Source organism: Barbus barbus (genome assembly GCF_936440315.1).
Source record: "Barbus barbus genome assembly, chromosome: 2".
Taxonomy (NCBI): Eukaryota; Metazoa; Chordata; class Actinopteri; order Cypriniformes; family Cyprinidae; genus Barbus; species Barbus barbus.
In genome coordinates, this window is record NC_136730.1 from 36,403,173 (window position 1) to 36,415,999 (window position 12,827).

The following is a 12,827-nucleotide window of genomic DNA, read 5'->3' on the forward strand; positions in this document are numbered from 1 at the left end:
AAGATTTTCTCTGGTAGTTGGTTTGTTGCCTGATTTCTGCATGTAATGTTTTCAGGTCCTGGCCATACAATAGTGAGTGCAGAGTAAGCAGTAGCCCCACCAGCTGCTCTCTGCTCCATAGTTGTGGATGGAATATGCCAGTGCTTTGGCACAATGCAGCCCCACCCCACCAGTTTAGGGACTGGAGGACAACAACAACTCCTTTTTCCCCTTTTCTTTCCTTTTCTTTTCTTTCCTTTCCCCCCCTACATCGCTTCCACAGCATGGGCTCAGGGAGCAGGATTAAATTTGCTATTTGTGAGGTGCTGCAGTTTGCCAGTTTTTGTGTTCCACTTTTTATCATAATGCAACGTTTTGCCCTTATTGTGGCTAGAGTAAAAAGTCAATTGCAACCAACTGGTGGAAATTCTACAACAGCGTATTGGCTAATTGTGGCTTCATCCGTGGCTTATGTAACATCAGTGGCAATGCTGATTTGGCTACCTATGAAATATATGGTGTTCATGAAGAAGGCGGCACTGATTGCTCGGAAGAAATGGTGAGAGAAATCTTCTGGATTTCATTAAACCTACAAATAGCTGCACAGAGAACCACGGAAAAACTGAAAAAAATAATTAGCTTACCTTTGTCTCTTTTGGATATTTTACCATGGTAAAATCATATTTTAGAGACTTGGTACCAAATTATTACCACATGATATTGTGATATTATTTAGCGTATAATGTAGTATTATTTAAATAATCTTGAAGAACCATATGAATATGAGAGTAATTTGTTATTATGATACTAAGTATGATACTGTGATAAAACAGTGCCATGGTAGTAAATGATTATCATATTTTTATTAACGCAGTAAATCTCAGAGCTTGGAGAATATCATATTGATTTACCATGGTATTCATTTACTAACAGTGTTTAAGAATTATCAGCTGTCTTGGCGTTTGTAAAAAAATAAATAATAATAATAATAATAATGTTTTGAGGTTAGTTGTTCTTTGATCAAATCTCATTATGATAGAATGACATAACTGTTTTTCACCTTTCAGGAGACCTGTTGCTTTGGCCTTTGTGCTCCTCTCAACACTGCCCTGTTTTGCCTTCCTTATAGCCAGCTCTGAGGTAAATACATAGTTAACTATTCCCAGAAAACAGACTGAAGGAGATTGAAATCTTTTGTAACAATATATATTGCCATTCAAAAGTTTGGTTTCATAAATGTTTCATACTCTTATTCATATGTTAAATATGTCAATGTGTTTAGATGTTGATACGTTAAATTGAAAATAAATACATTAGAAAATAAATTTTAAAAGTTGAATAAATATTGTTCTTTCTAACTTTTTTCTCCATCAAAGAATCCTGACAAAAAGTATCACAGGTTCCCAAAAATATTAAGCAGCGCAACTGTTTACAACATTGATAATAAATAAGCATATTAGAATGATTTCTGAAGGATCATGTGATACTGAGGAGTATGTTAAGATAGAAAAGTGTTATTTTGTAATAATATTTCACAACGTTACTGTTTTTACTGTATTTTTGGTAAAATAAATGTATCTTTAAGGAGCATAAGAAACTTATTTAAAAAACAGAAAAAGAAGGTTTCTTTGCAAACTGCTTAAGAAAATGGTCTGATATATATATATATATATATATATATATCAGTTGCTCTTCCTGTTTTGGTTTACACAATTTTGGGTCTTCAGACTTTCTTTCACTTCCCGAGTTTGTTTAAGGATCTTGTGTGTGTGAGTGTGTATGTGTTCAGGTGTGTGTGTACTTGTTTATGCTACATTGTGGGGACCAAATGTCCCGAGATGGCAAAAGTACACACATCCTTCAATCAAGTAGAAGTACAGACAGATGCTCATGTTTAAAAATAATCTGGTAAAAGTAGAAGTACTGACTACACTTTTTTACTCAAGTTAAAGTAAAGAAGTATGGGTTCTGACATGTACTTAATAAAAAGTACCCATTTCTACTACCTGTTTTAGTGTCACGCTGGTAACTGGACCTCACGTCATATTGACATATTAATACAAAATAACTTACATTTAATATCTTGTTAGCTTATGAATATATCATGACTGAACAACCACCATGTAGAACAGGGCAGGACTGGGACAAAATTTCAGGCAAGGAAATCTCACATTCATCCAGGCCATCCCATTGAACCACAACAAATTCTGAAACCACGGAAAATCCTTTTTTTTGGTATGTCTGCTAAATTACTACTGTAATTTACTTTACAGTAGATAATAATGATGTCCTTTATCATACAGTATTTTGAGTGATGATAGTAATTTAGTTTAGTTTACAGCAGACTATTATTACTCATCTGGCTGCTACTGCTAAGAGTTGCTAGCGGTTTAATTCTTAACTAAGTAAACAAACACAAAACTACAGCCTATTTACAGATGAAACTGACCTGCACTTGAAGTCATGAACAGGTCAGTAGTTTTGCCTCTCTGATCCACTCCTTTCTGGAGTCTCTTGCATTGATTACTCTGGTAGAAACCTTTTGGCGGAGACGCGGAGCGCACGCGAGCCGAATCGCGTTGCCAGTGAAGACTAACCGATTCATGATGTATTATAGATTTGTTATTGAATGGTGATCCACCAAAACTAAAGTAACGAGCCTGGTTAGGAAATGTAAGTAGTAGAAAGTCCAGATATTTGTGTAAAAATGTAAGGAGTAAATGTAAAAATTAGTCTGAAAAATAAATAGTGAAGTAAAGTACAGATACCAGAAAAATCTACTGAAGTACAGTAAGAAAGTATTTGTACTTCCCATCTCTGCAAATGTCCTCCCAAGGATAGTAAAACCTGACATTTTCGACATTGTGGGGACCACAGACCACAGAAAATAAAAAATTAAATAAAATAGTAAATGACGTTTATCTGAACGTGTAACAATGCAAACAGGTTCCTCTTCAGGAACTCGAGCTGCGTCGACGACGCTTTGGGGAACGCCTACAGTGTAACCGGCTCTGAATACCAATCAAATCTGTCCAGAAAATGGGAGGGACGTCACGGGCGAGGTGACGTAATGACCAGCTGGTATAAAAGCACGTGCGGTGAAACCGGCATCAGCTTTCTGTCATTCAGCTAAGCGCTCTGTGTCTAGTGAGTCTTATTTACCGTTGTCTGTCTATTTTGTACCATGTCAAAACGAAGTGGGAAAAAGAGTGAGGCGCAATACAGGCTGTGTGTTCCTCCGTGCAAACGTTATTTGTGTTTGCTTTGCCTGGGAGCGAGGCATGCGGAGGCAGCCCTCGAGGGGGCTGACTGTCCGCACTGCGAGGGTTTTCCTCTGCGTGTGCTTCGCTCCCGAAAGACTCTCTTCTCCGGAGAGGGCTCTTTCATTTGCGTTTCCCGCGGCGCTGGACCCGCTTCCGCTGAGGCGGATCGGAGACAGCGTTCGTGGGGTTCGCAACGGGATCTGGCAGAGGGATCGGAGACGAGCGAGTCTCTTTCTCCATCACCTGCCGGATCCCGAGACCGCTCCCCGAGTCCGGAAGCACGCGTGGCGGTTTCTTCCCCTCGGGCAGCAGCCGAGGCGCTTCTCTTGTCTTCCTCTGAGGAGGTTGACATGGGGAGCGCCGAACATGTCGCACCCTCTCTTTCACCCCAGTACGAGGAGCTTGTGGAGGTGATCACTCGTGCTGTGGCCAAGTTGAACATCGACTGGCCAGCCGAGTGTTCGGTCGAACCGTGGAGAGGCAAACTGGATGAGCGTTTCCTGCGGTTCCAAACCTCACCTCCACACCGGAGCCTGCTCTTTTTTCCCAACCTCCACACTGAGGTGTCGAGGTCATGGGGAAAACCCTTCTTGGCCCGCCTCTTCGCCCCCTCACATGGTTATTGCGGCCGTGTGATGGGGGCGGGGGAGCGTGGCTACGGGGCGATGCCGTGCGTGGAGCAGACGCTTGCAAGCTATCTGTCTCCTGACGCGGCGTCATCCCTGAAGGTTCCGACCTTGCCCACCAAGCCGCTGCGTACATCATCGGCGCTGGTGGGCAAGGGGTATGCGGCAGCGGGTCTGGCTGGTTCATGCCTGCACACCATGGCGGTGTTGCAGGCATACCAGGCGGACCTGCTCAAAGATTTGGATGAGGGCGAGGGAATTTCTGCGGAGGACGTTCGCGAACTCTGCAGAACCGCTGATTTGTCTCTCTGCGCCACCAAGCAGATGGCACTATGGCAGCCCTGGTGGCGGCGGAGAGGCACCTGTGGTTGACCCTGTCGGACATCAAAGAACGCGACAGGGTCTTCCTCATGGACTCCCCGCTGTCGCCTTCTGGCCTGTTTGGTGACGCTGTTGACTCGGTGGTTAGCAGGCACCAGGAGGCTAGGAGGCAGGCGGCAGCGTTCCAGCGCTCTCCAACTCGCGGGGCTGCTGGGCGAGAGCAGCCCCTGCCGCGTGCTGGCTCCTCATATAAGGAGGCGCAGAAGGAGAGCGTGGCCAAACGTGCGCCTCCTTCTAAGCAGGGTAGAAAGAAGGGTGCGCAGCCAAGAGGCCCTGATGGTGGTGGACCAGGGCTTATGAGGGTAGCCCCCGCTGGGGTAGAGTGACGATCGCGGCAACACACGCAATCGTTGCCCTCCAGCGCCCTCAGGAGATCGTTCTGCCAACCCTGACACCTACGGTGCTTCAGGGCGCAGCGGTCTCCAGCGAGCGCATATCTCAGTTACTTCCGCCCGGGTTCGTAGCGGAGCTCGGATGCTCGCCATCCCTTCGGGGGTCTCTGGAGCAGCTAGTTTGGTCGTTCCCTGCCGGTTCGCCGCTTCAGGGCACCAAGCTAGCTGCTCTGATTACACCAGAGGCCAGTCTCGAGAGACTGGTTCCCTTAGTAGACCATTTCGCAGCGTGGAATCTACTGCCAAATGTGTCTCGATGGGTCCTGCGCACTGTAGAAAGAGGCTACAGAATACAGTTTGGTTCTCGTCCGCCTCAATTTCACGGGGTGATTCCCACATTAGTGGGCCCCGAGCAGGCTCTGGTAATGGAACAGGAGGTACATACTCTCTTAAGAAAGGAGGCCATCGATGTGGTTCCTCCTCTCTCTTGAGAGAGTCCGGGTTCTACAGCCGGTACTTCATAGTTCCGAAGAAGGATGGAGGCTTGCATCCTATTTTAGATCTGAGGCATCTGAACTGCTCAGTCAGCAGACTGAAGTTCAAGATGCTCACGCTCAGGCAGGTCGCGTCTCAAATCAAGTCAGAGGACTGGTTTGTCGCAATCGATCTAAAGGACGCATACTTCCACGTCTCCATTCTTCCCTCTCACAGGAGGTTCCTGAGGTTTGCTTTCGGGGGCGAAGCTTACCAGTATCGGGTACTTCCTTTCGGCCTAGCACTCTCACCCCACACTTTCACGAAGTGTGTGGACGCCGCGTTAGCAACGTTGAGGCTGCGGGGCGTCCGCATACTCAATTACATCGACGATTGGTTGATTCTCGCTTCGTCAGAGCGGAGGGCGGCTCAGCATCGAGATGCTGTTCTCGCCCACATGAAAGTGTTGGGGTTAAGACTAAACGCCAAGAAAAGTGTTCTTTCTCCAGTACAGAGAACCACTTATCTTGGGGTGGTGTGGGATTCGACCACGATGCAGGCACGTATGTCTCCTGCTCGGATTGAGTCGATACTCACAGAAGTCGGGAGAGTGAGAGAAGGCCAGTCACTCACTGTAAAGCAGTTTCAGAGACTGCTGGGTCTCATGACGGCTGCATCCAACGTTTTACCTATTGGCCTGCTGTACATGAGACCGCTACAGTCGTGGGTCAAGACCAAGGGATTCTCCCCGAGGGGAAAGCCGCTTCGCATGATCAAGGTCACGCGGCGGTGCCTACATGCCTTGGACATGTGGAGACAACCTTGGTTCTTGTCCCAGGGCCTGGTGCTGGGAGCTCCTTGTAGCTGCGTAACGGTAGCGACGGATGCATCCCTCACTGGTTGGGGAGCGGTCATGTGTGACCACCTTGCCCACGGTCGGTGGAGAGGTCGTCATCTCGCCTGGCACATCAACAGGCTCGAGATGTTGGCCGTGTTTCAGGCTCTGAAACACTTTCTCCAAGACCTGAGAGGTCACCATGTGTTAGTTCGCACCGACAACACATCAGTGGTCTCTTAAATCAACCACCAAGGAGGTCTGCGGTCGCGCCCCCTGTACAGGTTGGCACACCAGATCCTTGTGTGGGCCCAGGGCAAACTCCTCTCATTGAGAGCTATTTACATCCCTGAGCATCTCAATGTGGGAGCAGACACCCTGTCGAGGCAGGGGCTGTTATCCGGGGAATGGATGCTTCACACCGAGATGGTGGAGCAGATCTGGAGAGTGTTTGGCCAGGCTCAGGTGGACCTCTTCGCTACTCAGGAGACAGCGCAATGTCCCCACTGGTACTCTCTACGTCATCCAGCTCCCCTGCGGCTGGATGCCATGGTACAGACGTGGCCGAAGCTGCGTCTGTATGCCTTTCCCCCGAGTTCTGGAGAGAGTGCGCCGGGATGGACACCGTCTGCTATTGGTAGCCCCGTTCTGGCTGGGCCGAGTATGGTTCTCGGACCTGATTTTTCTCCTCGACGACTCCCCATGGGAGATTCCAGTCAGGAGGGATCTCCTCTCACAGGTAGGAGGCACCCTTGTGCACCCCTGCCCGGAGTTATGGAAGCTGTGGGTGTGGTCCCTGAGGGGGCACAGCTGATAGCTTCCGGTCTCTCAACCGAGGCTGTTGAGACCATTCTCCAATCCAGAGCTCCCTCTACGAGGAAACTGTACGCCCTGAAGTGGAGACTCTTCACTTCATGGTGCGGAGATCGCCAGCTCGACCCAGTTAACTGCCCAGTAGGTACAGTGCTGGAGTTTCTGCAGGCTCGACTCTCCGCAGGGTTAGCCCACTCCACCTTGAAGGTCTATGTGGCGGCAATTTCTGCTTACCACACCCCTCATGGTGGATTGACAGTGGGCGCACAACCCCTAGTTACACGTTTCCTCCGTGGTGCACTGAGGCTAAGGCCTCTGGTACGGTCCCGGGTCCCACCTTGGGACTTGGCTGTGGTGCTGAACGCTCTCTGTAGGCCTCCCTTCGAGCCTATCGAGGAGATCTCAGATTGCCATCTCACTCTGAAGACCGTGTTTCTTCTGGTGATGGCATCTCTGAAGAGAGTGGGGGACCTGCAGGCCCTTTCGGTGGCCCCTACCCGTTTGGACTTTGCGCCTCGTATGGCCAAAGCCTTTCTATACCCTCCCCAAGGTTCCTTCTGTCACACCACAGCCTGTCGTACTGCAGGCCCTTACTCCTCCTCCCTTTCGGGATCCTGACCAGCTGAAGCTAAACTGTATGTGTCCAGTGCGAGCACTGGACGCATACGTCCACAGAGCTGCCATGTGGAGAAGGACGGACCAGTTGCTAGTGTGCTACGATCCTCCTAAGAGAGGTTTGCCTGCTTCCAAGCATACCCTCGGTCGGTGGATTGTGGATGCCATTCACATGGCCTATGAGTCTTCTGACCTCCCCTCGCCGATGGGAGTCAGGGCTCATTCCACTAGGAGTGTGGCGGCCTCCAAGGCCTTTCTCGCAGGTGTCCCTATCCAGGACATCTGCAATGCTGAGGGTTGGTCCACGCCTCTGACCTTCGTCAGGTTTTATGTCCTCGACATGCGAGCCACTCCAGGTTCTTCCGTTCTCTTGCCCTAGCTGTGCTCCTCTTTTGGACACATAGGGCAGGGGTGTGGAAGTCTGGTGCCGTGGGTATCTCGTTCCCCAAAGCGTCGTCGACGCAGCTCGAGTTCCTGAAGAGGAACGTCTTAGGTTACTTATGTAACCCCAGTTCCTCGAGGGAACGAGACGCTGTGTCACGGGGCCACACTTCCGGCATCCCTGCCAGCGCTTGCTTCATTCTAGAAGCTGATGCCGGTTTCACCGCACATGCTTTTATACCAGCTGGTCATTACGTCACCTCGCCCGTGACGTCCCTCCCATTTTCTGGACAGATTTGATTTGTATTCAGAGCCGGTTACGATGTAGGCATTCCCCAAAGCGTCGTCGACGCAGCGTTGGTTAGGGTTAGGTTAGGGGATAGAAAATATTGTTTGGTCAGTATAAAAGTAATAGAAGTCTATGGAAAGTCCCCACAATTCACAGAAACAAACGTGTGTGTGTGTGTGTGTGTGTGTGTGTAGTGCATATTGTATGAAGCATGGTTCAGTAAATAAAGTCATAAATTCAGCTAGGCATATTAAAACTTCTGAATTTGTAGTATTTGTACCTCATGAATGTATGAAATGCTCAGAATGTGAGGCAGTAATAATTACATTTGAAATAAGAATCATTATGGTATAATTCATGTATTATATCACATTACATTAACATTATATTTCAACTTATTAACATATCACTTAATTCTTATATGCACTGCTCCATCCATAAAAAAAATTTTTAATAAATAAATATAAAAATTAGGAAACACTTAAATCACACACTGGATCTTGATGAATTAAATATTCAAGCTGAAAATCTTTACTTATATAAATTATGTAATTCGTTGAGAATATAATGATGTGTCAATGGTCAACGGAAGCCAAAAACATCAAACCACTGAGGGCTGTATTCAAAATCACAATGGAAATCAAAGTACAAAAAAATTAATTACAGGCTGATCCAACTTGCATTAATTTCATCATAGAACTCAAAATGTAAATCAGTAGTGTGTACTAGACATTGTCAGGAATGCATACATGCACATAGGTATCATCTACATGCCTGTATATACTCCTGACAATGTCGAGGCATGCTTCTGATGAAATGGCGGATGGTGTCCTGGGGGATATCCTGCCAGACCTGGATCAGGGCATCAGTGACAGACTGTGGTGCTACTTGGTAGCTTTGGATGCTCCCATCCATTATGTCCCAGAGGTTCTCAACTGGATTCAGGTCTAGTTAATAGCATCAATGCCTTCATCATACAGAAACTGCCTACACACTCTGGCCACATGAGGCTGGTTGTTGTTATGCACCAGGAGGAACCCAGAACCCATTGCACCAGTGTAAGGTCTGACAGTGGCTCTGAGGATTTCATCTCTGCATTTAACAGCTGCATTGGGCTAGGCTGTGAGCACAGGTACCACTACAGGATGCTGGGCCCTCGTGCTGCCCTCATATAGTCTGTTTCTATCAGTTTGGTCAGAAACATGTACATCAGTAGCCAGCTGGAGGTCATTTTGGAGGGTACTGGCAGTGTTCCTCCTGTTCCTCCTTGCACAAAAGAGCAGATACCAGTCCTATGGCCCTGTCCAGTCCTCCTCGTGTAATGGCCTGTCACTCTGTATCTCCTCCAGATTGTGCTAGGAGACATACCAAACCTTGCTACAACACTGATTGGGATGCAGCAGTGTTAGGAAGGTTACTTTGGAAATGTAATAGGTTACAGATTACAAATTACCCTATTTAAAATATAATAAGTAGTAACTATTTCAGTTACTTTATTAAAAGGTCATGAACTTCCTCTGTTTATTTATTTAATTTTGTATATTGTTCTCAGTGTTATCAAGATACATAAAACAAAAAAATATATAGAAGTAATAGGCTTTTCTGTCATGTTTTTAACCCCCCTCATCTGAACGCTCAGTTTGAATAGGCGTGGTGGATTGTAGACTTGGAAGTAAACGTCCACTGCTATGATTGGCTTGTGTATGTTTGACAGTCTATGGGCAGTTGTGGCCTAATGGATAGAGAGTTGGACTTGTAACCTGAAGGTCGTTGGTTCGAGTCTCAGGTCCGGCAGGGATTGTAGGTCGGGGGAGTGAATAAACAACACTCTTTTCACTCTCAATACCACGACTGAGGTGAGACCCTTGAGCAAGGCACCGAACCCCCAACTGCTCCCCAGGCGCTGCAGCAATGGCTGCCCACTGCTCCGGGTGTATGTTCACTACTGTGTGTACACTTGGATGGGTTAAATGCAGAGCACAAATTCCGAGTATGGGCCACCATATGTGGCCACACACCACTTCCCTTTCCCTTTCCCTATGTCCTTCACAGATGGACACTGCTGTGATTTAGGTAAAAAATGCATAAATACTCATTACATATCAAACAATCTGTTTAACAGACAAAGCAATAGTGACCACGTAGGATAATAAAAACAGTTACTCACACTTGTGTGTTGCGACATTACTGTCAGATTCAATAAAGTCGGCACAGCATCGTCTTTTAGTTTCAGTCTTTCTGAAAATCCCACCTCAAATTGTGCCTTGTTTTTAAATGAATCCATGATAAAATGAAGTAAACAAAAGACTGCGTTCTTACTAATGCAGTGTGGATCTTCATTAAAAATAAAGTGTATTCACGCTTTCCTAAAGTTGGGAGAAGGAAGGTAATGCAAATATTGTTTTTCCACAACTTGGCACTGCACAGCGTTGTCTTCTTTATTGTTTGGTTTCGGTGTAGGATTGTACATTTGCCTCTCTCGTAAACACTAGCCTACATGTGTCGGCGGGGCTAAACAGACATCTTCTGTGGAGGCGGTGCTTGTCTACACCATTCCAAAAGCTGTCTGTTACAGGGCTGACGAGACGTGAGACGTACGGATCCATTTGCAAAGCTTTATTGTAAAACGTGGTCATACAGGCAGGGTCGGGAGACAGCAAACAGGTATGGCAGAGGCAAGACAGAGCAATCCGTGGAACAAGCGAGGGGCGACGATCGGCGTACAATATCCAGACAGGGCAAGGCAGAGAGAATAATCCAGGAACACGGGCAGGAATCAAGACACAGGCAGACTAACTAAGAAAACAGGGAAACGTTTTGTAAGGTAGACGGGCTAACAATACTCGGCAGCGAGCAAGAGCAAGTCCCAGGCTTAAATAGTGTGTGTTTGGGTGATGGTGATTGCGAGATGGTTCTCAGGTTTGGGCGTGATCAGTGTGAACAGCTGTGAGTGATTAGTGAGTGCAATGGATGGTGGGAAATGGAGTCCAATGTGCTGTGTAGTGTGAAAGTCCATGTGGTGAGCGGGTGACCTCTGGTGGTGAGTAAACGGAAGTGCATGGCCAGGATTCGTAACATAGCCCCCCCCCAAGGAGCGGCTTCTAGACGCTCCGATACAATCAAGGAGGGTGGTGGAGCGGAGGTGGAACAGGGGGAGGGATGGAGGGCCAGATCCCTGTGGAAGTACAGAGGCCGGGGATCGAGGCAGAGCCGGCAGGGCAGGAAACCAGGGCGGAGCCAGATGGCACGGGAGCCCACCAGGGCGGAGCAGGCGGAACAGGAACCCACCAGGGCGGAGCAGATGACCACCAGACCGGAGCAGAAGACCACCAGACCGGAGCAGAAGACCACCACGGCGGAGCAGACGACCACCAGACCCGAGCAGAGGACCACCACGGCGGAGCAGACGACCACCAGACCCGAGCAGAAGACCACCACACCCAAGCAGAAGACCACCACGGCGGGGCAGACGACCACCTGACCCGGACAGAAGACCACCATGGCGGAGCAGACGACCACCAGACCCGAGCAGAAGACCACCACGGCGGGGCAGACGACCAACAGACTCGGGCAGAAGACCACCACGGCGGGGCAGAGGACCACCGGACCCGGGCAGAAGACCACCACAGCGGGGCAGACAACCAACAGACTCGGGCAGAAGACCACCACGGCGGGGCAGAGGACCACCAGACCTGAGCAGAAAACCCTAGCCAGGAAGCAGACTGGGCAGGAAACCATGGCAGAGTCTGAGATCTGGGGGAAACAGAGACAGACAACACAGGGAGAGCAGAGACAGACAATACAGGAAGAGCATTCATGATCACAGAGGGCGTGGCAGGGCAGGACGAGGATTCATAGACAGCGTTTTTAGCCGTGACAGGACAGGGCGAAGGTACACAGACGGCCTCTTTAGCCGTGACAGGACAGGGCGAGAGCTCACAGACGGCCTCTTTAGCCGTGACAGGACAGGGCATGAGCTCACAGACGGCCTCTCTAGCCGTGACAGGACAGGGCGTGAGCTCAGGAACGGCCTCCATAGCCGTGAAAGGGCAGGGCAAGGATTTGCAGACGGCCTCTTTAGCCATGACAGGACAGGGCATGAGTTCACAGACGGCCTCTTTGGGGCGCTCTGGAGGAGCGGACACTTGGGGATCGGGAACGGCACTCCTGGCCGTGACTGGAGAACAGGATTCTCGGGGATCTGGATCGGCACTTCCGGCCGTGACTGGAGAACTGGATTCGGGATCGGCACTCCTGGCCGTAGTTTGAGAACTGTATTCTCGGGATTCGGGATCGGCACTCCTGGCCGTGACATGAGAACTGTATTCTCGGGATTCGGGATCGGCACTCCTGGCCGTGACATGAGAACTGGATTCTCGGGATACGGGATCGGCACTCCTGGCCGTGACTGGAGAACTGGATTCTTGGGATACGGGTGTAGGTGCCACCACTTCGAGAGGTTCTGCAGCCGAAGCCACCACCTCTGGAGGCACTGGAGCAGACTCGTGAACAGGAGAGACCTCAGGAACAGACTCGTGGACAGGAGAGGCCTCAGGAGCACAGTGTGCAGCCCACACACTCAAAATGGCGACCGCCATAACGGGAAGCACTGAGGTCAGGGGAACAGTCTCTGTAACAGCCAGGGTTGAGGCCCTGGGAATGCCAGCTACTCGCACCGACATCAGTGGTGGGTCCATCACACTGGATATCAGAACTCGAAGGACTGACCTTGAATCTGTGGTAACAGCCTCTGGCAGTTCGGCGGAGGCGTGAAGAGACTCTCGCTGAGGAGTTGCGGCGTGAAGAGACTCTGGCTGAGGAGCTGAGGCGTGAAGAGAC

General features: G+C 49.0%; 1 protein-coding gene across 1 annotated transcript in view; it reads left to right on the forward strand.

The window, feature by feature from the left end:
• Nucleotides 1-263: 263 nt before the first annotated feature.
• The window catches only part of LOC306885276 (transmembrane protein 236), a gene marked incomplete at both ends in the record, with an annotated part of 83,126 nt that continues 70,562 nt past the window's right edge, over nt 264-12,827 (forward strand). The window contains 2 exons of the mRNA XM_079441695.1: nt 264-538; nt 1,047-1,119. Coding sequence (XP_079297821.1) covers nt 264-538; nt 1,047-1,119 — 348 coding nt within the window. The remainder of the gene's footprint in view (nt 539-1,046; nt 1,120-12,827) is intronic.